Source organism: Cryptomeria japonica, chromosome 4 (genome assembly GCF_030272615.1).
Source record: "Cryptomeria japonica chromosome 4, Sugi_1.0, whole genome shotgun sequence".
NCBI lineage: Eukaryota > Viridiplantae > Streptophyta > Pinopsida > Cupressales > Cupressaceae > Cryptomeria > Cryptomeria japonica.
In genome coordinates, this window is record NC_081408.1 from 265141619 (window position 1) to 265163878 (window position 22260).

The 22260-nt window shown below is 37.2% G+C and overlaps 1 protein-coding gene across 26 annotated transcripts in view; it reads left to right on the forward strand.

Moving 5' to 3' along the window:
* Positions 1-10684: 10684 nt before the first annotated feature.
* LOC131039677 (uncharacterized) overlaps positions 10685-22260 on the forward strand; it is a 163715-nt gene continuing 152139 nt past the window's right edge. For all 26 annotated transcript variants that reach the window (XR_009372309.1, XR_009372310.1, XR_009372308.1 and 23 more), the window contains exon 1: positions 10685-10923. Coding sequence is in view for 3 of the 26 variants with exons in the window: in XM_057972471.2 (XP_057828454.2) it covers positions 10809-10923 (115 nt within the window). In the remaining 23 variants the exon portion in view is untranslated. The remainder of the gene's footprint in view (positions 10924-22260) is intronic.

The following is a 22260-nucleotide window of genomic DNA, read 5'->3' on the forward strand; positions in this document are numbered from 1 at the left end:
ATGAAAGCAAACTTGCAACCATATAATGGCAATTTCCACATAACCCAAAAGAGGAATCTATGCAAACATGTATTCAAAATCCATATGCAAAAGAATAGATAACATACCATCAAAGATGACACAAGATATAGCCTAGGGAAACCCTCGTTGAGGGAGAAAATATAGCCTCCAAAAGCATCCATGGTCAATGTATTATTCAATAATAAACACGACAATACATCTTCAAAGCCTCTAGGAACACCTTTGAAAAATAAAAAACCTCTCCAATGGATCCTCCATGTGTCCAAGCATAAATCTACACATCCCATGCCATGCTTTACATATGCACTCTTCAGAAGAAGATGCAAAACCCCAACTAACCAATCTTAGACAAATACCCTTGTGTTTTCTTTTATAGAAACAAGCTCACACAAAACCACCAAATGGTATTACATAAAACCATGTGACGAAAATCATGAGATCATAAAACCAATAACCCCTTATTTAATATTGGATACTAAGTTTTCACTTAATTAATATTTCCCCAATATTAAACTAAATATATTTTCAAATGCTAATACAACACATAAAGTGGCCCCAAGAATATTATCTCCTAGTGATGCACATACTTCTAGGTCCCTCTAGGTGCACCATGCACATAATAATAAATTAAACATTATAAATACTATGCAAGGTGTACAACACCTAATTCCTAACAAAAAATGCTCTCTAGCTTGTATGTCTGGAAGAACCCTTTAATGACCAACATGTGGTGTGCCATGACATGCCCTCAAAATATTCTCTTTTTACCTTTAGTTCTGACACAAGGTACACGCAAGCCTTATATGGAATGAGTTTATCCACCAGTTTGTGCTTATCATCTAATAGCTTGCCTTCCAAATTAATAATGACAAAGTGTTTTTGGCATATTCAACTACAATAAAGACCTTCTGGAATCAATAGATATATCAAAAAACAGAGAAAAAATAAGACTTCCTAGAAAGTGCATCAACCACCACATTATTCCTTCCCTTGACATATTCAATATCCAAACAACATGCTTGTAACTTACCCATTTTTGTTGTCTATCATTAAAATCCTTCTAATTAAGGAAACAACTTCGAGTTGTTATGATTTTTTCTCACCACAAACTTCCCTCAAACCAAGTATTGTTTGAATTTTGCAAGTGCATGCATGCTAAACATCTCCTTATCACAAATAGAGAAGCTCTTCTTTGTCTCATTAATCTCCCATCTCTAAAATTCTATGGGTTGGTTATTCCACATAAAAGATACCTCAATCCCCTCTCCTAAAATATCACATTCTGGAACAAAGGGAAGTGAGGAGTCAAGAATAGCCAAAATAGGATATGAAACCATTACCTCCTTGAGTTTGTCAAAAGTCCACTCCACTACTTCACTCCAAGAGAAATCCCCTTCAACAAATCTATCAACAAGGGTACAAGTTGTAAAAACCCCTTCATGAACCTCCAATAATAGCTGCAAAGTCCCTCAAATCCTCTTAAATGTGATAAATTCCTTGGTCTAGGTCAATCTTGAATCACCTTGATCTTCTCCTCATCCACACTAACTCTTTGGACACTAATCTTATGCACCAAATGTAGTGTTTATAGAAACTCAAACTCGCATTTGGATACAATGGCATATAATGAATGTTTCTCCAATATGCCAAGCACCTCATTTATGTGCTTCAAATGATCCTCCAATATCTTGTTATAGATCAATAACATAAAAAAAACTAGCACAAATTTCCTCAAATGCAAAATAAACATGATTCATACATGCCTGAAATGTATTGGGTGCATTGGTGAACCCAAATGGCATGACCAAGAACTCATAATGCTTGTAGCAACACCTAAAAGCCATTTTGTGCACATCTTCATCTCAAACTCTTATCTGATGATACCCCAACCTTGAGTCAATCTTGGAGAAGTATATTGCATCGTGAAGCTCATTTATCAACCCATCAATCTTGGGTATGGGGTAGCTCTTTATTGTCTTCTTGTTGAGGTCTCTATAATTAATACACATCTTCATAGTCCCATTGTTTTTCTTGATCAACGCCATAGAGGACATGAATGGTTAAAGGAAGTTGAGGTAACTTAATAAATTCCTACATTGATATTAAGACAAGGTTAATACAAAAACTTTTCAGAACTTTACAACAACTATAGAAACTTAAGAAAAAATAAACATAAATAGAATGGATACCACAATATAGTGATTTAGCGGGCAAAAAACTTTTGAGAGAAAAACCCACACTCCAAAAGCTACTCTATATATTATTAAAAAATAAATAATAGATTATAATATACTTGCAGAGCAAGCTTCTCTAGGAGTATCTTCAACCAGAGATCTAGAGAGAGCTCAATAACTATCAGACTCTCACAATACACATAATATAGAGTTGCAATATAATGCCTCATAAAATAGGTTTGCCTTCTAGGACAAGGAAAGAACACATAATATCCATGGTTAGATCTGTGACCTAATAATAAATGGTCAAGATTTACAATGATAAATTATACATAAAATGTGGCTTATAAGGGCATTGCCTCTAAACTTCCTCCAAGGCATGTGGCCCATGGACTCCCTACCAAGGGGCCATCCCCCTAGACCCCACAAGGGAAGTGCCCCCCTTACAACCCCATATTCTCATTTATCAATTGTAACTTGTTATAATCACAAGGTTGAGATATTATTTTCCTAACAAATCGGTTGGAAGGACTATATGTGTCCAATGTACAATAGCTCCTTGATTACCTTCTCGATCTCCTCCAAGTGTATCTTCCAAAGTGCTAATAAGTATTAGTGATGATAAGTGTTCCTCCATCCTTAAGTTCAATCACATGGTGAAAACCTCTATCTAGTGGTAATCTAGGAGGAATCTCATTGAACACCTTGCTATGTTTATCCAATAGTGGTTTAATATCAACATGGTTTCATGTATGCAATTAAGTGCTTTGTTTCACAATCCACTTGACCCCTACAAAAATCTCAATCCTCTTGGTTGAAACCAGCATGGGAACCTCATTTAAAAGGCTATGAAGAACTACCTCCTTAACATTATATTTGAACTTTAACTCCGTGGCTTGATAACTCTATGTATACTCACTATGTGAGTGCAACCATTGCACTTCCAATACCAAATTTGTATCACCAATTCCAATCATATAGAAATAATCTTAGACCTTGTGTCCTAAAGTCATATTGTTGAATCCTTCAACTACAAGGAATAATACATTGATTTGCCGCTATAAAGTTAAACCCTTCAAAGTTCTTTTGTCTTTAATCCCATCCTAGCCACTAGCCCTTCATCAATAAAATTGATCATGGCCTCACTATCAGTAAAAACTATCACACATCGTCCTTGGAAAAATCCGCTAACATGGAAAGGATGATATTTGGGTACCCCTAATAGTGCTACAAGTGTGCCTCCTAGATTTTCTCCTCTTTGGTTCTAATGCTTAGCCTCATTCACAACAAACTCAAGCTTAGGCTTACCTTCCTATATATTCTCATCATTAGAGATCACTTTTATGCGATGTATTTAAACCTTAACCAAACACTTGTGTGTTGGTACACATGACTCACTACAAGTTATTCATAGCTCTTTTTTTAGATTCATGCCTCCTACTAGGATTTGGAGGTAAGGGTTTAGGTTGCAGAAAACTCTTGTGAAATGACTTCTTCTACCACCTCAAGGGTGCATTCTTAGGAGAAGGTTTGTTCTTCACCATTGAATCCTCTAAGCTCAAATACCTTTAGATAGCATCATCCAATTTTATTGGTCCAAAGGCTCTCACCAAACTACAAAATGACTTGGATAGTCCATCAATGAATAAAAAATGAGCCTCTTCTCTAAGAATTTTAGAACCATGATTGATAGACTCTAAAATTCTACTATGTAATCCTCTATGAAACCCTACTATTTCAAGTGTGTCAAATCCTTGAATTATACCTCTAAGTCTCTTATATCAAAATTATCAGTGAGCCTTGTGTGAAACCAACATATGTCACAATATAGTTAAGCCCCCATGTTATCAAATCTTGATGCCACCATTCGCAAGCCACACCCTCTAAATATATAATGGCAATGTTGATAGCTTCATCTTCTATCATATGTCTGAGTGAAAGGTATGTATCTACTTCTAACTCTCAACATTCCCCCCATCTCTCTCCCTTTTTATACCTCTCTCTACTACTTGTCTTCATCATCTTCTTTCTCCCTCACTATTGCCCCCTCTATCTCTATCTCATTATATTTGCCTCCCCTTGTCTATCTATATCTCATCATCTCTACCTCTCTCTCTTATTCGCTCCATCTCTCCTACTCCATATCTCAATCTCTCTATTTCTCTTTGTATATCCCTTTCACTCATCTATCTCTTTTTATCCATACCCCTGCCTCTATCTCCCTATCTCTATTTTTATCTATTCTTATCCTATCTCCCTCTATCTATATCACTACCCATCTATCTATATATCTATCTGATGTAGGAGCATCCCCGGTCAATGAGCAATCTTACATCAACCAAAAATATTTATTTTAGTTTTGTTCGTGTTCGGTTTAGTGGTGCAGTTTCTATGTTTCTTTCAACATTTTCTGGTAGTTATTCATTTTCCATTGCGGATCAAATTTTTGGCTTCCAGATGTGTTCTTATTCCTTGTTCCAGATTTGCAGTTCATTTGGATTCTTTTCCAGCAATTTATTCCTTCCGAAGGGTCTGTTTCTTGGTTCTCAAAGCCATTTTGAGCTTAACGACTAGTTGGAGATTTCTTCTCTTGCGAAGCGATTTCTTGGTTTGCAAATATAATTGGCATCGTGCTTGATGTTCCTAGGTCCTTGGCTGACCTTCCTTGGTGGTACACACTTTTTTATTGTCTTTGGCGGAGGAAATCTTCACGCTTTGGGTCCGACCTATTTTACACGTTTCATTTTCCTGTTTTAGAGAATGCGATCTTTTGTGGCCAACCCGAATGTTATATATATTATTGTAGTTGATCCTTTGGGGGATATACAAGTGGTACGAGGAATTAGAATCATGATATGTGATTTGGATACCTCTTGGAGGTCCGAATAGAGTGTAATCTAGAATGTATGCTGAACCAGGCCTATAAGCCTGTATGTTTACCGAATGTTGCCGAATAGTTTATGATGAATCATTGTGCATTTTTCTACCTTATGTTTTGTTTCTTCCATTGTGTTACTCTTGCTGCATGATCCATTTCATTCTCATTAAGGATCCTCTGGGCCATGGTCGCGTCAGATGGTATCAGAGCTAGTTACGAACCTTGAGGCATTCCTTTGGGTGAACAAATTGTCGATTTGAGGCAGGTTGCTTGTATGTTCAATAGATCATCGATGAAGAGGCAATTGAAACCTTGTAGTCAGATCACCGAGTTGAGGCAATTGCACCAAAGCAAAGGGAGAAGATGCCGCCAAGAAGGATGAACCCTAGAAGGGTAGAGCAGATGATGGAGGATTTCAAGAATAAGATGAGGAATGAGATCTGAAACATGTTGGCTAGTTTACGAAGGAATCCGAAATCAGAGGATGATTATGAAGAGGTAGGAGAAGAGCTCGAGGTTAAAAAAGTTGAAGGACCGACAAATCAGGAAGAAGAAATATTTTTGAGAGTGGTGGCACAAGTAAGCAAAATTCATAAAGTTGAGGTTTCTAACTTTTCAGGTACATTGAATCTGGAAGACCTGATAGATTGGATCAAAGAATTGGAGGACTAATTCGAGTTTGAAGATGTTAAAGACTCATATAGGGTCCAATTAGCACAAACTAAGTTGAAAGGGAATGGTGCTTTATGGTGGAAATAATTGCAGAGAGATAGAGTGGAGAATGGTGAGATGAAAATCACCTGGTGGAGGTAGATGGTTGCAAGACTAAAGGATAAATTCATTATGGGAGACTATGAGTTGGAATTGTTCAAGAAGTTGAAAAACTTGAAGCAGAAGGACATGAGTGTGAAGGAGTATAGTGAGGAATTCTACAAGGTGATGATCAGATCCAAACATTGAGAGATGGATAGGGAAAAGGTGGCTAGATACATAAATGGACTCCAATTTAACATCCAGGATGAGATGAGTATGTTGAATATTTCTACACTTGCGAAGGCTTATCAATATGCGTTGAAGGCAGAAGATAAATTGAAGAGAAGACAACATAATAACCCTAAGGGAAGAGAAAGATATGCAGTGGATAGAGGGCAGATGAGTGGCAGTATGGAGAAGCAAACTTCTGAAGAATCAAAATCTAAATGGAGTAAAGAACCAAAGTAGAAGACATAAATAAAAGGAAGTGGCAGTAGCAGTAGGAAGTTCTTGGGTAAATGTTTCAAGTGTGGGGAAACTGAGCATAGATGTTATGAGTGTTCTCAGGGAACTAGTAACAAAGGAATAGTAAGGAATTTCAGGGCACTTGAGGAATCGAATGCTGGAGTTGTAGATGAGAGCATAATAGCACCGAAGAAGGGAGAATCCCTTATATTTAGAAGAGTCTTGATGGAGTAGAGCAACAAAGAAACCGAACCTACTCAAATGAATAATCTATTTCGGACTGTTTGCAAATCAAGTGGTAAGTGTTGTAAGGTTGTTGTAGATAGTGGTAGTACAAAAAAAATTTGTATCAGAGGAGATGGTAGAGAAGCTTGGTTTGAAGAGGCTTGAGCATCCTTGTCCTTACAAGGTGAGTTGGTTGCAAGATCATCATGTGGTAGAGGTGAGAGAGCTATGATTGGTGAATTTTAATATTGGGCATTGCAAAGATGAAGTCTTGTGTGATGTTGTGCCTATGAGTGCTTGTCATATTTTTCTCGGTAGACCTTGGCAGTATGATAGAGGAGCTATCTATGATTGTAGAAGAAACCTAATCACAATTGAGAAAGAAGGACATAAGTTCACTTTGGCTTCTTTGAAGGAGAAAGAGAAGGAAGTGAAGTATTTGAGTCTTGTGAAGAGTTGCAGTGCTGAGAAAAAGGATGCAAAGGTTATACCAGATGATGGTACAGATTTGAAGAAGGATCTTGTGGATGGATCTGTTAGCAAGATGGTACTAGATAGCAGTAAGGTTAGAGTTATGGTGGTAGATAAGAAGAGTTTCGCTGAAAGAAATAAATCAGATTTTCAAAAGAAAGAGAGTGGTAATAAGAGATAGTGTGCATATATGAAGCAAGGAAAAAGAGAAGTGGAAAAGAAGTTAGAGAATTCGGCTGAATTATCGGAAGGGGTAAGGAGGAAGAACTTTGTAGACAAAGAGGACATCTGGATCAGAAGTGAGAATGGGATTTGTATTTCAAATCTTTTTCGATGTTCATGAGCTTCTTCTTATGGAACATCTTTTTCGACCTAGGGTGTCTAATGTAGGAGCATCCCTAGTCGATGAGTAATCTTGCATGAACCAAAAATATTTGTTTTAGTTTTGTTCCTGTTCGGTTTAGTAGTGTAGTTTCTGTGTTTCTTTCAACATTTTTTCTAATAGTTATTCATTTTCCATTGCGGATCATATTTCTGGCTTCAAGACATGTTGTTATTCCTTGTTCCAGATTTGTAGTTCATTTGGATTCTTTTCCCGCAAGTTATTCCTTCCAGAGTGTCTATTTCTTGGTTCTCGAAGTAGTTTTGAACTTAACGACTCATTGGAGATTTCTTCTCTTGCGGAGTGGTTTCTTGGTTTGCAGATCTAATTGGCACCATGCTCGATGTTCCTATGTCCTTGGCTGACCTTCCTTTTATGGCCCGCACTTCATTATTGTCTTTGGCGGAGGAGATCTTCACGCTTTGGATTCGACCTATTTTACACATTTCATTTTCTTGTCTTGGAGAATACAATCTTTTGTGGCCAACCTAGATGTGTTCCAGATGCTATATATGTTATTGAAGGTGATCCTTTGGGGGATATAGAAGTGGTATGAGGAATTAGAATCATGATATGTGATTTGGATACCTCTTGGAGGTTTGTATAGATTGTAATCTGGAATGTATGCTAAACCAGGCCTATAAGCTTGTATGTTTACCAGATGCTGTCAGATAGTTTATGATGAATCTATGATACTATGAATGTATCATTGTGCATTTTTCTACCTTATGTTTTGTTTCTTCCATTGCGTTACTCTTGCTGCATGATCGAGATTGTTCTCATTGAGGATCCTCCAGGTCATGGTTGCGTCACTATCGATCCATATCTTTCTCTACATCTATCTCCCTACCTCTCTATCTCTCTTTGTACATCTTTATCTCTTTCCCTAATCCTCTCTATCTCTCTATATTTCCCATTATCTATATACCCCCTCTCCTTCTCCTCCTCCCTCTCTCCCCCTCTCTCCCCCCCTCTCCTCTCTTCTCTCTTTCCCTCCTCTGTCTAGCTTTCCCTCTTTCTCTTCCTCTCTCTCTCTATACCCACCCTCTCTCCCCCTCTTCTCCCTCTTTTCTCTCTCTCCCCCTCATCTACCTATCTCCTCACCTTTATCTCCCTCCCTCTCTCTATCTCTCTCTCCCTCTCTCCCTCCACATTCCTCTATTTATCTCTCCATCTTTACCCCTCTCTCTCTCTCTCTCTCTCTCTCTCTCTTCATATCTATATTTATCTTTCTATTTCTCTCCCCCTCTCTCTTATTGTCTCCACCCCTCTACATATTTATCTCTTCCATCTCTATGTATTGCTCTCTCCTCTCTCTCTTGATTTCTCTTTCTCCTTCTTTGCATATCCATATCCATCTCCATCTCTTTTTATCTCGATCTCTCCCTTCTCTCCCTCTCTCCCTATTGAAAATATAACATGAGCGTATTGGTAATGGGACTTCATTATCTTCTCGATTCAAAGCTTTTGTTTCAATTCTATTTGCATCCCTAAAGTGGATGCATTGCTCATTTGAAGCTATCAATTCTTAATTAAGGCCTTTGTTGAACAAAAAACGTCATTTTATAAATGGCTTACCGATTGATCTCATTATTGCACAAATGTATGCTATAAATAGACCAAATATTTTTCTAATCATAGCATTGTAAATTGTATCTGCATACAATTTTGTCCTCACCTAGACCTCACTTTGGTTCTTTGGCGTCTGATGCCCAATGTTTGTCTTGATTTTCCTCACACCACCTATCAATCTCACATTTTCATCACCTTCATTGTCTCCCCCTCATGCTGGAGTCCTGATTCTTAGAACCAAGGCATTGGGCACCCTGGTCCTCCTCATTAGGACCCATTTTGGGTCCCCATAACAATCACTTCAAGTGAGCAAGAAATTTGGCCCCATGTTGGTGTGCTCCAAAAATTCAACTAATTTTTAGGTAGTCAAGTATTAAAGGAGGTCTACCCCTCTTATTTAAAAAAAAAGACCTAAGGAAGCCGTCTAAAGATCCAAATTACACTCTAGCAAAATTCAAGTGAGCAAACAATCAATCATTCATCAAGCATTGGAGTTGAAGTGAAGTCAAGTTATGCATTCAAGATGGCATCCACGATCAATCTTCTTTGAAGGCATTTTACAAGACAATCTTAAAACCCTTGCATGAGGATCAAACACAACTTCATCAAGGTATATGTCAATTATCAACACTATTGGGGTTTGACCTAAGGCAAACCCCTATCCTCAACATCTTTCCCTCTCTTTATGTGTGTAGGAAATAGGTGCAGGAGTTGTACTCAACAATTCCGACAGAGTTGACAACAACGAACAGGTTTAGGTTTCGATGGAGGAAAATTCAAAGGAGCAGGGCAAATTTGTACTACTTGGTCTTAAAAAATCAGGCCAAACTTCTAGGAATAGGTTCTAAACATCTTCTTTTGCCCAAATATCAATTTGTGGCTCTATGATATATTTGTAGTAGTTTGTTTTTGATAGTTGACTTCAATTATTCATGGTTTTACCCTAATTTAACAATTACATTGCAAATTCAACTAAGAAAGAGGATTACTACCCACAATCAGTGAATCCAATCTAAATTTTAGCCCTTTCCTTGTTTAGATTGTGTCTAGATCTATTGGGTTCACTCCTCTTTCAATGTAATGGGTAAATTTGGCTTAGTAGTGGCTTTATTATCTAAAACCCTAATTCCTATTTTTCCACTACATTACACTAATACAACTTCCACACCTCTTCAGTGTACCCATTGTTAAATGACCTCTCTCTCTCTCTCTCTCTCTCTCTCTCTCTCTCTCTCTCTCTCTCTCTTTCTCTCTCTCTATCTTTGTTTTGTTATCTTTCCATCTCTCTCTCTCTCTCTCTCTCACATTGCAAATGTAAAATAGGCTTGTTGGTAATGAAGCTTGATTATCCTCTTGATTTAGAGATTTTGTTTTAGTCGTGGTTGGATCCCTATAAGTGAATGCATAGTTGATTTAAAGCTATCACATCTCCATTGAAAGACCTTTATTGCACAAACAACATTATTTGTTAAATGGCCTACCAAATGATCTCATGTATTAGACAAATGTATGCAAAAAACAAAACAAAAAAAAAACCAAAATTTTCCTTTTTTGACCTTTCACACCTCTTTGACTTTGCACACCCAAATACAATTGCTAGTATTATTTTTTACAAATATATAAATACTTATTCATAAATTAAAAAAAAAAACATTAGATACATTTTTTTCTTTTATATAATAAATTTAATAAGACACTTGTCTAATATGTTTCGGCCTATTTAACATATGTATGCCTTTTTTTTAACTTATGTAAGTTCCGCGCTTCGATTCTTTGGACGCTCAAAACCATGATGTCTTTCCATTCAGGGCTCAGATGCTGATGTTTTTAGTTCCTCAAAACGGGCATTGGAGTAAGAAGTGAAGGTATGGCCACATCAGGCGAAGCGTGGCGAGTGGAAACCGGTGACTACCTGGGAGATGTCTCGGCCCTTTGTTTTCTGCATTGTCCATGGGAGTCATCTGTTCCTTATCTACTAGCAGGTACACTTCATCTCTCCCCTCTTAATTAAGGGGCCCTTACATTTTAATTGACTGAACCATCATAGAATGTAACTTCCTGAACTCATTCTCATGGACAATGCAAAACCTTGGTGTTTTACTGATATAACTAAACTGAAATATCCTGCCAAATTTTATTAATAGTCCCACTATAATTTTCCTAGCCTAAAAGAAATGGTAGCATCACTATCTATAATCTGGCATGGCATCACTGGACCCACTTTAGGTCGAGAGCGAGGGCATTTGAGCATTATTTTAGCCGAGGTTTGAATTTGGGTGTCTTAATAAGTGTGAGATAATGATTGGTCCTTCAGCCTCAGGTGTCAAAATCATCTGAAGAGAGTTTTTATCAAATGATATTTGCAATTCGTATATAAACAAAATACTGGCCTTAGAATGTGGCAGCCAGATATATCAAACTTTTGTTATTATTTGAAAGCTACGTCAATCTCGCTTGCCCTGTTTGTTAGCTTTTGCCATAGGATTTACTAGAACACACTGATTATTTAATATTAACGGTAATGGATACCACGTATAGGTAGAATGTTGGGTTGCAGCAAAGCAAGTGTTGAATATGTGAAAAGGACACTTGACTTTGGCATTCTGTTCAATAGAATCAAAGATCCTAGGCTAGTTGGCTTCACAGATTTAGATTGGGCAGGTTTTGTTGATGACAAAAAAATCCGCTTCTAGATATGTTTTCAATCTTGGCATGGGTGTAGTCAAATGGACTAGGAAGAAGTAGTAGGCAGTAGCTTTTTCCTTGAGAGAAGCAGAGTATTGAGGAACAATCCTATCAAGGATGATCTGGTGAAATATGCTTGCATGGTGATAGGCTACAGAACGTTTTCAGCCAGCAGGATTAATTCTGTATCTGCTGCACCAGTAAATGCCGCTTACTGGATGATTAAAGAGGATGCATCTTTTGACTTATGCACCGGTATGCAGAGGCAACTCTTGTTGAATCTAAAGGCAATCAAACAGGACAATGCACTGAGGTTTAAGTTTGGACAACTACTGATAGGGTTGTTCTTCTATTTCCAAGGCTACTTTCCTGGAGTAGGAGATGTCCAGTGGTCTCCTGACCAACTGGTAACCAAGCAGATCAAGGAAAGCATACAAGCCATTGGAACCAGTTACCTTGAAGTACTGAACAAATATTTTGATGAGTTCAGAAGAAAGATGAGTCAAAGAATAAGGATCTCAGGTGATATCGTTAAGAAATACGAAGATGACATCTGTTTCACCATTCAGGTGGACAAATGCTTAATGGAGGCTCTTGAGCCTAGAATGGAGGAAGTGGAGCCAATGGGCTATGAAGTTATGTATGATATGCTGGAAGGGTATGCCTCAACCCTTATTGCCTCGCCTCTTGATCCAAAGGCTAAAAGGACCGGAACCTACTTGAAGAGGATTGCACCGGCTGAAGAACCATCTATTAAGAAAGGAAAAGAACCAACAACAAAGAAACCCAAGGCAGTGCCTGCAGCATCAGCATTGGCTACCACTGCAACTCCAAGAGTGACCAAGCGGTCACCTGCAAAGAAGAAACCGGAGGTAACACTGGCAAAAGTCTTTGAAAGAAAAAGGAAGACTAAGACAAATGAACCGGACTCCGAGAAACCGAGTCTGATGAAAAGCCAAAGAAGGCAAGACAGACAAAGAAGATGAAGAAGAATAAACCGGCCGCATCCGCACCGGTAAATATTGACATCTCCTCATACAAACCTTTGACACACTTTCAAAGGACAGTTAAGAATATTAGGAGGAAATTACTTCATGATTTAGTAGATTATTATGATGATTTTAGTGAAGAGGAGAAGGAAGAAATATTACAGGAAATCATTATTTATTTGTGCAAGAATGACCGGTCGCCATCAGAGATTAAATCTTAGACACCGGCTTCTTTATTTAAAGCATTAGATAATAAATGGCGCATTGCCATTGAAAAAGAACAGGAGATTAGGGAGAAAGTCTTTTCACAGTACTTTCCCGATCTCAAATTCAAAATTGTTTGATGTGTTGGATCAAAATAAAGGTCTCTTCTTCACAAGGAGAAGAAGACACTGGCTGTTGGAGGGAAGAATTGATGATGTGGAAAAAGACACTCATCAGCGCATGAATCATGCTGTTTTAGCTCACAAAGCACGAATGGCCAACCTTCAAGCGGAAAAAGAACCGGTTATTTCCAAACCGGATGAGGTTTTTGATGAGGAAGGAAACCTGGTTGAAGAACCAATCGACACTATCGATGTCGATGCCCTGGATGTAGAAGATGTCACTCAGGACATACCTTCTGAGGGAACTGAGGAGGGGCAACAAGCCGAACAGGGTGGTGAGCAGGCTAAGGACACACAGGAAGCGACTAAGGAACAGGAAGAGAAGAAGAAGAGGGATGAAGATGAGAAAAAGAAGAAAGAGGAAGAGGAGAAACGAAAAGATGAAGAGAAGAAGAAGCAAGAAGATGATAGGAAGAAGAAAAAAGAAGAGGATAAGGAAGAAAAGAGAAAGAAGGAAGAGGAAGAGAAGAAGAAGAAGGAAGAGGAAGCACAAAAGAAGAAGGAAGAGGAAGCAAAGAAGAAGGAAGAAGCAGAGAAGAAGAAGAAAGAAGAGGAAGTCAAGAAGAAGATGGAAGAGGAAGAAAAGAAAAAGAGGGAAGAGAAAGAGAAAGAAGAGAAGGAGAGGAAAAAGAAAGAAGAAGAAGACAAGGCACAAGAACAGAAGAAAGAAGCAGAGAAAAGGAAGAAGGAAGAAGCAGACAAGGCAGCTGAAGCAATGAAGAGCACACAGGTGGAGACTCCTAAGGCAACCGGGAGCCAAGCCAAACCGGCTGATATCTCGAGTCTTATTGATCTCCAATCTGCAAGTGAGTGGGAGCTTATGCAAAGCATCAAGGTTGCCCAAGAGCGCCTTGAAATCATTCGCAGGAAAAAGGAACAGGATATTATTCAGGCGGCAGTAGACACCCTTACTGGTTTAATCCCCGGTACTAATCTTCCAGACACTGAATCATCACTAGCACAGCTCAAACTACTATGTACTGTAGTGGATGATCAGGTGCAGAGCTTGGAAGAAGCAGCTGAGGCCAATGTCAAGAAAGAGCATCAAAAGGCTCTTAACGTTGCTCTGGTGAAAAAGATGAATGAGCTTAGGACTGAATTGCTGAAAGATCAAAAGGACATAAGGAATGCCTTGGATGAGGGAAACTTGCTGCTAAGCAAAATCTGTCAACCTCATCTGTTCTGCGATGATGTGCTAGCCAAGAAGCAAAAGCTTCAAACGGACTTATAGTCCTACTTGGGCACATTTAAGACACCTTATGATTCCTTTGCAACATATGGGCAAACCGTTCACCGGTTCCAGATACAGTCAGCCAAGATGGAGCAAGAGATCAGTACACGGTCTAGGGATTTGCAGGAGCTTCAACTAGTTTTACTTCCACGACTGCAAATTCTTCAGAAGTGTTATCTGAACCTGGATGCCTTGACAGTTACGTAGGAGATGAGCACAGTTGATGCTATGGAGGAACAGGTATCCCAGATGCAAACAGAGAAAGAAGTGGCAACCTCCCTACTTGAGTCTTGGTCTCTATCCATGAAACAGTTTTTGCAAGACTATAAATCGGTTTTTGACAAGTATTATTCATTATTGTCATAAACGTTTATATATATATATGGAAACAGGGTTATTCAGCGGTACTTTGTCATTGTTGGCAAAGGGGGAGAAGTATCTAGTTTTTGGTTTTAAACTTTTGATCTTCTGACACAGGGGGAGAAGTATCTGGTTTTGAAATTTTGATATAAGTTTTGATATATGCTATATGCTCTGATGTCTCAATGATTATGCTCTGTATGCAAAATTGCTATACATTGTGTTGATTAAGGGATAGTGTATATGCTTAGGGGGAGCAATTTTGTTAATGGCAAGTTTTTGTTGTAAAACACTTAGATGTCAAAATTTTATTTTCCTAAGTGTTGCCATCAATGCCAAAGGGGGAGATTGTTGGCATTTTTGTTTATTTATGTTGTGATTGTCATTGATGGACACACACTTGTATTGAGAGCCCCTTTATATGTATGAGCTTGAGCTCAACCGGTATTTGTTCCAACCGGTATGTTGTATTCTAGTCTTTAGACTAGTGTTGATTTTGCAGAATGTGTTTCCCGGTCTGAAGCGGCATGTTGACCCCAAGCGGTTCGTAGATCCCAAGCGGTACGAGGGAGCAAAGCGGCACAACACATTCTTACCAGTCTTCATTTTTGTCAAACTGGCAACCGGTATTTTGTATGAACCGGTAATACTCTGTGATGAGTTACCAACTGACATTTTGTGATGAGTTACCAATCCACCGATTGTTTGACGGTGCCGACACATTGACGGTGCTTTTTGTGTCGTGTTACTGAGTATGTCTAGATTCATTGAACCTAGGAAATTGTAATGTAATCCTATTGGACCGATATGAAATCAGATTCCTTTAAAAGGACATCATGTCTAGGGTTTTAAGTTGTTGCTGAAAGGGTTAATGTCGTGCTAGGGTTTAAGGTGGATGTTGAGTTGTTGTAAGAACGATCTTATCTGAGAAGATCAAGTTGTAACTGAGAGGGAGATAGAGAAGACTGAAGTAATGCTGGAATGCATTAACTGTGAGCAATATTGGATCTAACCAAGCAGTTTGTGCTATTAGATAGATCAAACACTTGTTGATTACTCACATCTTTGACAAGTCTGAAGCCCTTAATTGGGTAGGCCTCAAAGCCTTTGTAAAATCCTCCAACAAGGTGGTTCACTCCTGTGAATCTAAAATCCTCTAACAAGGTAGTCTTTAATCGGACTTATCTTCTAACAGAGATTGAGATTCCTAACAGGATCTGTTCTGGTGAAGAACATTGTAAGACCTTAACCGGTTTGGTTTCTATTCTGCAGATAGTGACTTGTGAGTTCCATCTCACCGTGGTTTTTCCCAGTTGGGTTTCCGCGTCAAATATCTTGTGTTATGGTTGTATTGCTTTTGTCGGTGAATGCTTTATTCGCATTTTGGTTTGCATGTGTGGTAACCGGTCTGTCTGTTAGACTGTTGAACCGGTTTATCTTTAGACTGTGTAAGTGTTTTAGTGCAGAGATTTTTGGCATACTAATTCACCCCCCCCTCTTAGTGTTCATCAATAACAACTTTATTATTGTTTCGCTATCTATGTCTTTTGGTAGTACCAAGTAGCATAGTGGTTGCAGTTATTTGGTTTTTTAGTTTCTACCATAATTTGGAGAAACTATGGATCGATTGGTATCAAAGTCACAAGTATTTCTAGGTTGGTTTGGGTGACGCAAATTTGTGCATAACTATATTTACCAGTTATTCTTAAGGTGTTGCAAGATATTGGTTGCAAGGTACAACCATGACAATCTCACAAAAAGAAGCTTGAAGATTGTCGTGTCCCTTTTTCTAAAAATAACACTTACTAAGTCCCCATTGGCCAAAAATAGTAATTCAACTATGACAGGATACATTTGGAAAGATTATTTAATTAATATTCATGATGTCCCTTTTCCAAAATCAACACTTTCTATTTTTAGTAAGCTCAACTTTCCAAAAATAGTAAATAAAGACTTTTGGATAAGACTGGAAAATAATATCTTTTTGGGTGATTTAATCAAATCAACAATAATGATTTATCATCAAAGATATTATTTTGAATTTTCTACTAAAGTGATGGTGTGGGTTTTTGGAAAGTCTTATTTTAGCAACATTTTGAATTTTATTGCCCGTTTGACATTTGTTGGCAAATGGCAAGTTTCCGTGGGAGTTGTAGGAGATTGGAGACACTTGGAAAGAGGAAACTTTCCTTTTCTTGGGAGTGGGATTTTTGGCGCTCATTTTGGTTTGAATTTGAATTCTGAAAGTGATTTCATATATGCATGGAATTGGCTCCATTTGGATTCATTCAATCTTATCATTTCAACAAGGTTTTGTTGTTCTTCTTTAGAGATTGAGAAACCATTGAAGGAGTGATCTTCTAGGCTGATAAACCAGGGGGATAGAGGCTTGCAGGCAGTGTGTTTACGAGTCTCTAGTGGCAATCACATTCAGGGGTTGCATTTGTGCTTCAAAGAGACTTTTATGTGGGTTGTTTTGGCAGGGGTTGTAATAGTTAGTGTGTTTTAGTTTCTTAGTTCATTTTCAGATTTGTGTTGCTGGTAATAACAACATATATTGTTGTTCTTGGCTGTTGTTAGACATTTATTTTCATGCATCTTGCTATTGTGGGAAAGTGTGAGGAGTTTGGAGAGTATTTTTGATTTTATAGTAGATTTGTGAAGCTTTGAGCTCCATTTTTGGAGTCTATTTTGTAATGCTTTCATGGCAGATTTGTAGACCGTCATAAACATATTTTTGCATGTTATTATAATAATATAATGCCAAAATTTCTGTAGAATCTTCTTCTTATGTTTTGTGAGGGTTTTAAGTGTTTATAAGTTCATTGGTGCAATTTTCGGCATACCTGATTCCACCATTTGGTTGCAAATTGTAAATCTAAGCTGAGTTATTAGAATTTTGTAAATCTGATATAAATTGCAGCAAGGGTTATTATAGTGGTATCAGAGCTAAGATCTTGCCAGCCTGTAGGGTTATGAGTTGCAAATACTGGGGGGAATTTTCAATTACTTCATGAGAAGTACCTCTAGAAGGAAGAAGTCAGATCTCAACACAAAGACAACCAAGGCCATGTTCCTACCTGATAATGGAGAAGGAGGAGCTGTCCCTATCATCTCAATAGAAAGATCCTCGATTGAAATAGCTACCAAATGTTATGAGGATTATGTTAAACAATCTGATGCTTTCAAAGTAGTAGTTCCATTTGAGAAAAATATAGATGTTTATGAAAAGGATCCAAAGAGAAGAGAACAAATGAAGAAGCATTATCATACAACTATACGTACACAAAAGAATACAAGCCTAATTATTACAAAGATGAAATAAGACAGTAGAAGTGAACTCAGAAGAAAAAGGCTATGTTTTGCATGCAAGGAACATTGGGAACCAAGTCATAGATGTGGGAACAATGAAGAAGCAAAGGGAGAAGCATGTATGAATGAGATGGTGAAACCAGAAAGGATGATGGATACATCATTACAAGATCAAGATAATGAAGAAGAATCAAAATCAAAGCTTGAATCTTTTCAAGAAAATTACACATCAGAATTAGACCAACCCACTGAGGGAGAACATGAGGAATCTGAAAGGAAAGTTGAAGGTAAAAATCCTTTGAATGAAGATATCAATTCAATTTTTGATAATAATGTATTTCAATCTAACATTGATGAAGACAAAGGTGGAAAAACCAATCTAGAAGAAAAGATGGAGCAAGGAGATGAATAAATTATCCTCTCAGAAGTTTCGGAAGAAGAGCCTAACAATGAAGATATGAAATTTGTTTTATAAAGCCTTAAGATGGAAGTTTGGAGAAATGATCATATTTATATTTGCATTGGAATAGCACAACAAAAGCATGGTGATGTTGAAGAGAGTATTTTCTCAATTGATAGCTCAAGGTATGATAAAGAAATTTCAGAATTATTTCCTCTACCTATTCCTCTATTCAAATTTTGTTATCAAAGAGAGCATGCAAGAATGGGTGGTCATCATTACAATAGTTCATTTTCTATGTTACCACAAAAATCTTGTCATGATGGAGAGCATGAGATCACTTTCCAAAGGTTCAAAATTGTTGGAATATAAGAATGTGGGATCCAGGTGAGAAGATAAGGCAAATGAAGATTAAAATTTTTGATAAGTTGAATACCACATTGATAAAATCACTTCATGGCTCCATACTATCAAATTCCAGATCTATCAAAAAAGCACAGTCAAATCATGTTGGTGTCTCCCCAACTTTAAGTTGGGCAAAAGAAACTGATTTCCTTGTTTTCAACCTATAAGGTATGGAGAGAAATTTCAATTTTCAGATTTGTTTATTTTCTTTATGCCAATACAAAAATCTTATCACAAAAGGGAGCATGCTAAAAGTAAGGTTAGAGTAAGAGAGACATTTTTCAAAATGGGGAATGAGGATTCACTATTACAAAATTAAGGTTATTCTTGCAAATAGAATCCAAGTGATGTTATGAGGATCAAAACAAATGAAGGCTTTAATGTTGCCAATGAGTTTTCCATTTTTCTCATCTACATTGGAAGGAAGTCTATATTGGTTATTTTGCACTCTAACCATGTTGTGAAGGACCAATGTTTACAGCTTATAGATCACCTTTTGGAGCCATGTTCTACAAATGAAGGAAAACTTATGAATGATTTCCATAAAGAGATAGTGACTTCAGGTTGTTTGATGCTACAAGTTCTTGATGCTGCAAGTTGCTTAGTTTTGGAGAACATACATCACATTTCAAGGTGTGGTAAGCAGTGCAATCTTCATTTGAACTTTCAAATGCTTTCAAATCATTAAAAGAGAGTTTCCAGATATATGCTACTAAAAATATTTGTGGAGTGGAGATTTCAGCATATTATTAACAAAGAACACACCAATATTGCTTCATATTTTGAGTGGTGTCAAGCTACTTGTTGATATTAATTTACAAGGAGCACACAAAGTTCAAATTTATGCTTCATAGTTCGACTTTTCAATTGAAAGTGAACCAGGTATTTCATTTTGAAATGATCTATGTTGAAAGCATTTTATGTTTCAAGACTTGGGTTGATATTTTGGATCATTTAGGAAAATTCATAAGCGTCCAAGGCATACAGGAGATTGCACCACAAGAAGCATTGAAGGGATTTTTTATAGTAATAATCCCATGCTATCTACTTAACATTCCGTATTTCTCATGTGCATCATCTTTAGAGTTTGGTGCTTCAGAAAAAGGAACAATTTGGAGTTCAATGCATATGTGGGAACCCAATAAATTTGATTTCATCAACCCCCAAGTTTTGAAAGATGGATTCACAAGGTATGATGAGAAATTTCCTATTCATCATTCTTTGAGAGAATTCATATATCCTATGGTTAACGGAAGACTTACGATGGAGATAGATCACTTTGAAAGGAGACTCTTTTTGGTTTGGTACTATGGGAGTGATGGGTCACATAAATTGGCAATACAAAGGATGGTGGCAGATGATTATTTCAAAATGATTACTTATTGGCATTTTCTTATTTTCCATAAGAGGTGAAAGTGTTCTTGTCATGTTAGAATGTGTTTTTAATGCTTTTGGCTCTAGCTCTTTTTGTGGAATATAGAAGGGTGTCAAGTGTATACCAAAGGACGATTCCACAGAGTTCATCATCTTCATACAAAATAAGTTGTTGTTGCTGCTGTATGATCATTCTAATAATATATTTTGGATTCCATATACCAATCCATGAGGATGAAAATGGCTGCTTACAAGTTGAGGTAATGTATGGGTTTATTGCTATGAATTTCCATGATATGCATCTCAGCATTGAAGAGGTGAATGAAAGATATTTGTTCAAAAGATGTGGTATTGATTGTAAAGGCTGTTATAACAGTCCCAATAATAGAAAGAATCAGACCCATAACATCAGCAAATGTTTCAAACGTCTTAAATTCAAGCTGCCAAATAATAGTGCACTTCTAGCTAGAAATCCAAGACACTATTTGTCTTGCAGTGGGAGTTTGTTTTGGAAGTGTCTCAAGGTGGAAGCTATCAAGAACATCAGTAAGTTTCTTTACATGGAAGAACATGTCATAAAATCATTTCATACTTTCATGTTGAAAATTTTATGTGGAGATCAAATTGTGCTTGTGGAGGGGCTCAAAAGGTGCATAGTCGTTCATAAGAAAGGCCTTTGTGTTGCAAGATCAATTTTCAGAGTTTGGTGGAGCATGAGATGCTATTTGATATCAATTATTGTCTCTTATATGTGCCATTATAGTTCCAAATCTGCTCCTAAATATGCATCAAGCATCTTTCAAAATGTGGCCAAATTCAAAGTTGTTTGTGTTGTTTCCTATAGGGAGAATCTCCTCAATTCTAAGGCAAAAGAGATTTGGAAAGAAGCTGAAATGTGTGGGTTATTGATTGGAAAAGATGCAAGGTATGACAAAATCCTACAAGTAATATGGAGAAAAATGTTGCATATTGAATATCATCTTCACAATATTGCAGGACACAGGTTTTAAGGAATTTTCAGGATGCTTGGAAAGAACATGCAACATTACATAGATGCAGAGTCAAGGTTGGCTATTTAGTTTGTCATGATAGATTATTTTGGCATGAAGATTTTGGAGTTACATTTCTCTAATTGCGTGAGGACAAGCAATTTTAGGAAGGGAGGATTTGTCACGTCTCTTTTTCTAAAAATAACACTTACTAAGTCCCTATTGGCCAAAAATAGTAATTCAACTATGACAAGATACATTTGGAAAGGTTATTTAATTAATATTCATGATGACTCCTTTCAAAAATCAACACTTTCTATTTTTAGTAAGCTCAACTTTCCAAAAATAGTAAATAAGGACTTTTGGATAAGACTGGAAAATAATATCTTTTAGGGTGATTTAATCAAATCAACAATAATGATTTATCATCAAAGATATTATTTTGAATTTTCTACATGTGATGGTGTGGGTTTTTGGAAAGCCTTATTTTAGCAATATTTTGAATTTCAATGCCCGTTTGACATTTGTTGGCAAATGGCAAGTTTCCTTGGGAGTTGTAGGAGATTGGAGACACTTGGAAAGATGAAACTTTCCTTTCCTTGGGAGTGGAATTTTTGGTGCTCATTTTGTTTTGAATTTGAATTCTGAAAGTGATTTCATATATGCATGGAGTTGGCTCCATTTGGATTCATTTTATCTTATCATTTCAACAAGGTTTTGTTGTTCTTCTTCAGAGACTGAGAAACCATTGAAGGAGTGATCTTCCAGGCTGATAAACCGGGTGGGTAGAGGCTTGCAGGCAGTGTGTTTAGGAGTCTCCAGTGGCAATTGCATTTAGGTGTTGTAGTTGTGCTTCAAAGAGACTTTTATGTGGGTTGTTTTGGCAGGGGTTGTAATAGTTAGTGTTTTGTAGTTTCTTAGTTCATTTTCAGATTTGTATTGCTGGTAATAACAACATATATTGTTGTTCTTGGCTGTTGTTAGACATTTATTTTCATGCATCTTGCTATTGTGGGAAAGTGTGAGGAGTTTGGAGAGTATTTTTTGATTTTATAGTGGATTTGTGAAGCTTTGAGCTCCATTTTTGGAGTCATTTTTGTAATGCTTTTTGGCAGATTTGTAGACTGTCATAAACATATTTTTGCATGCTATTATAATGCCAAAATTTCTGCAGAATCTTCTTCTTAT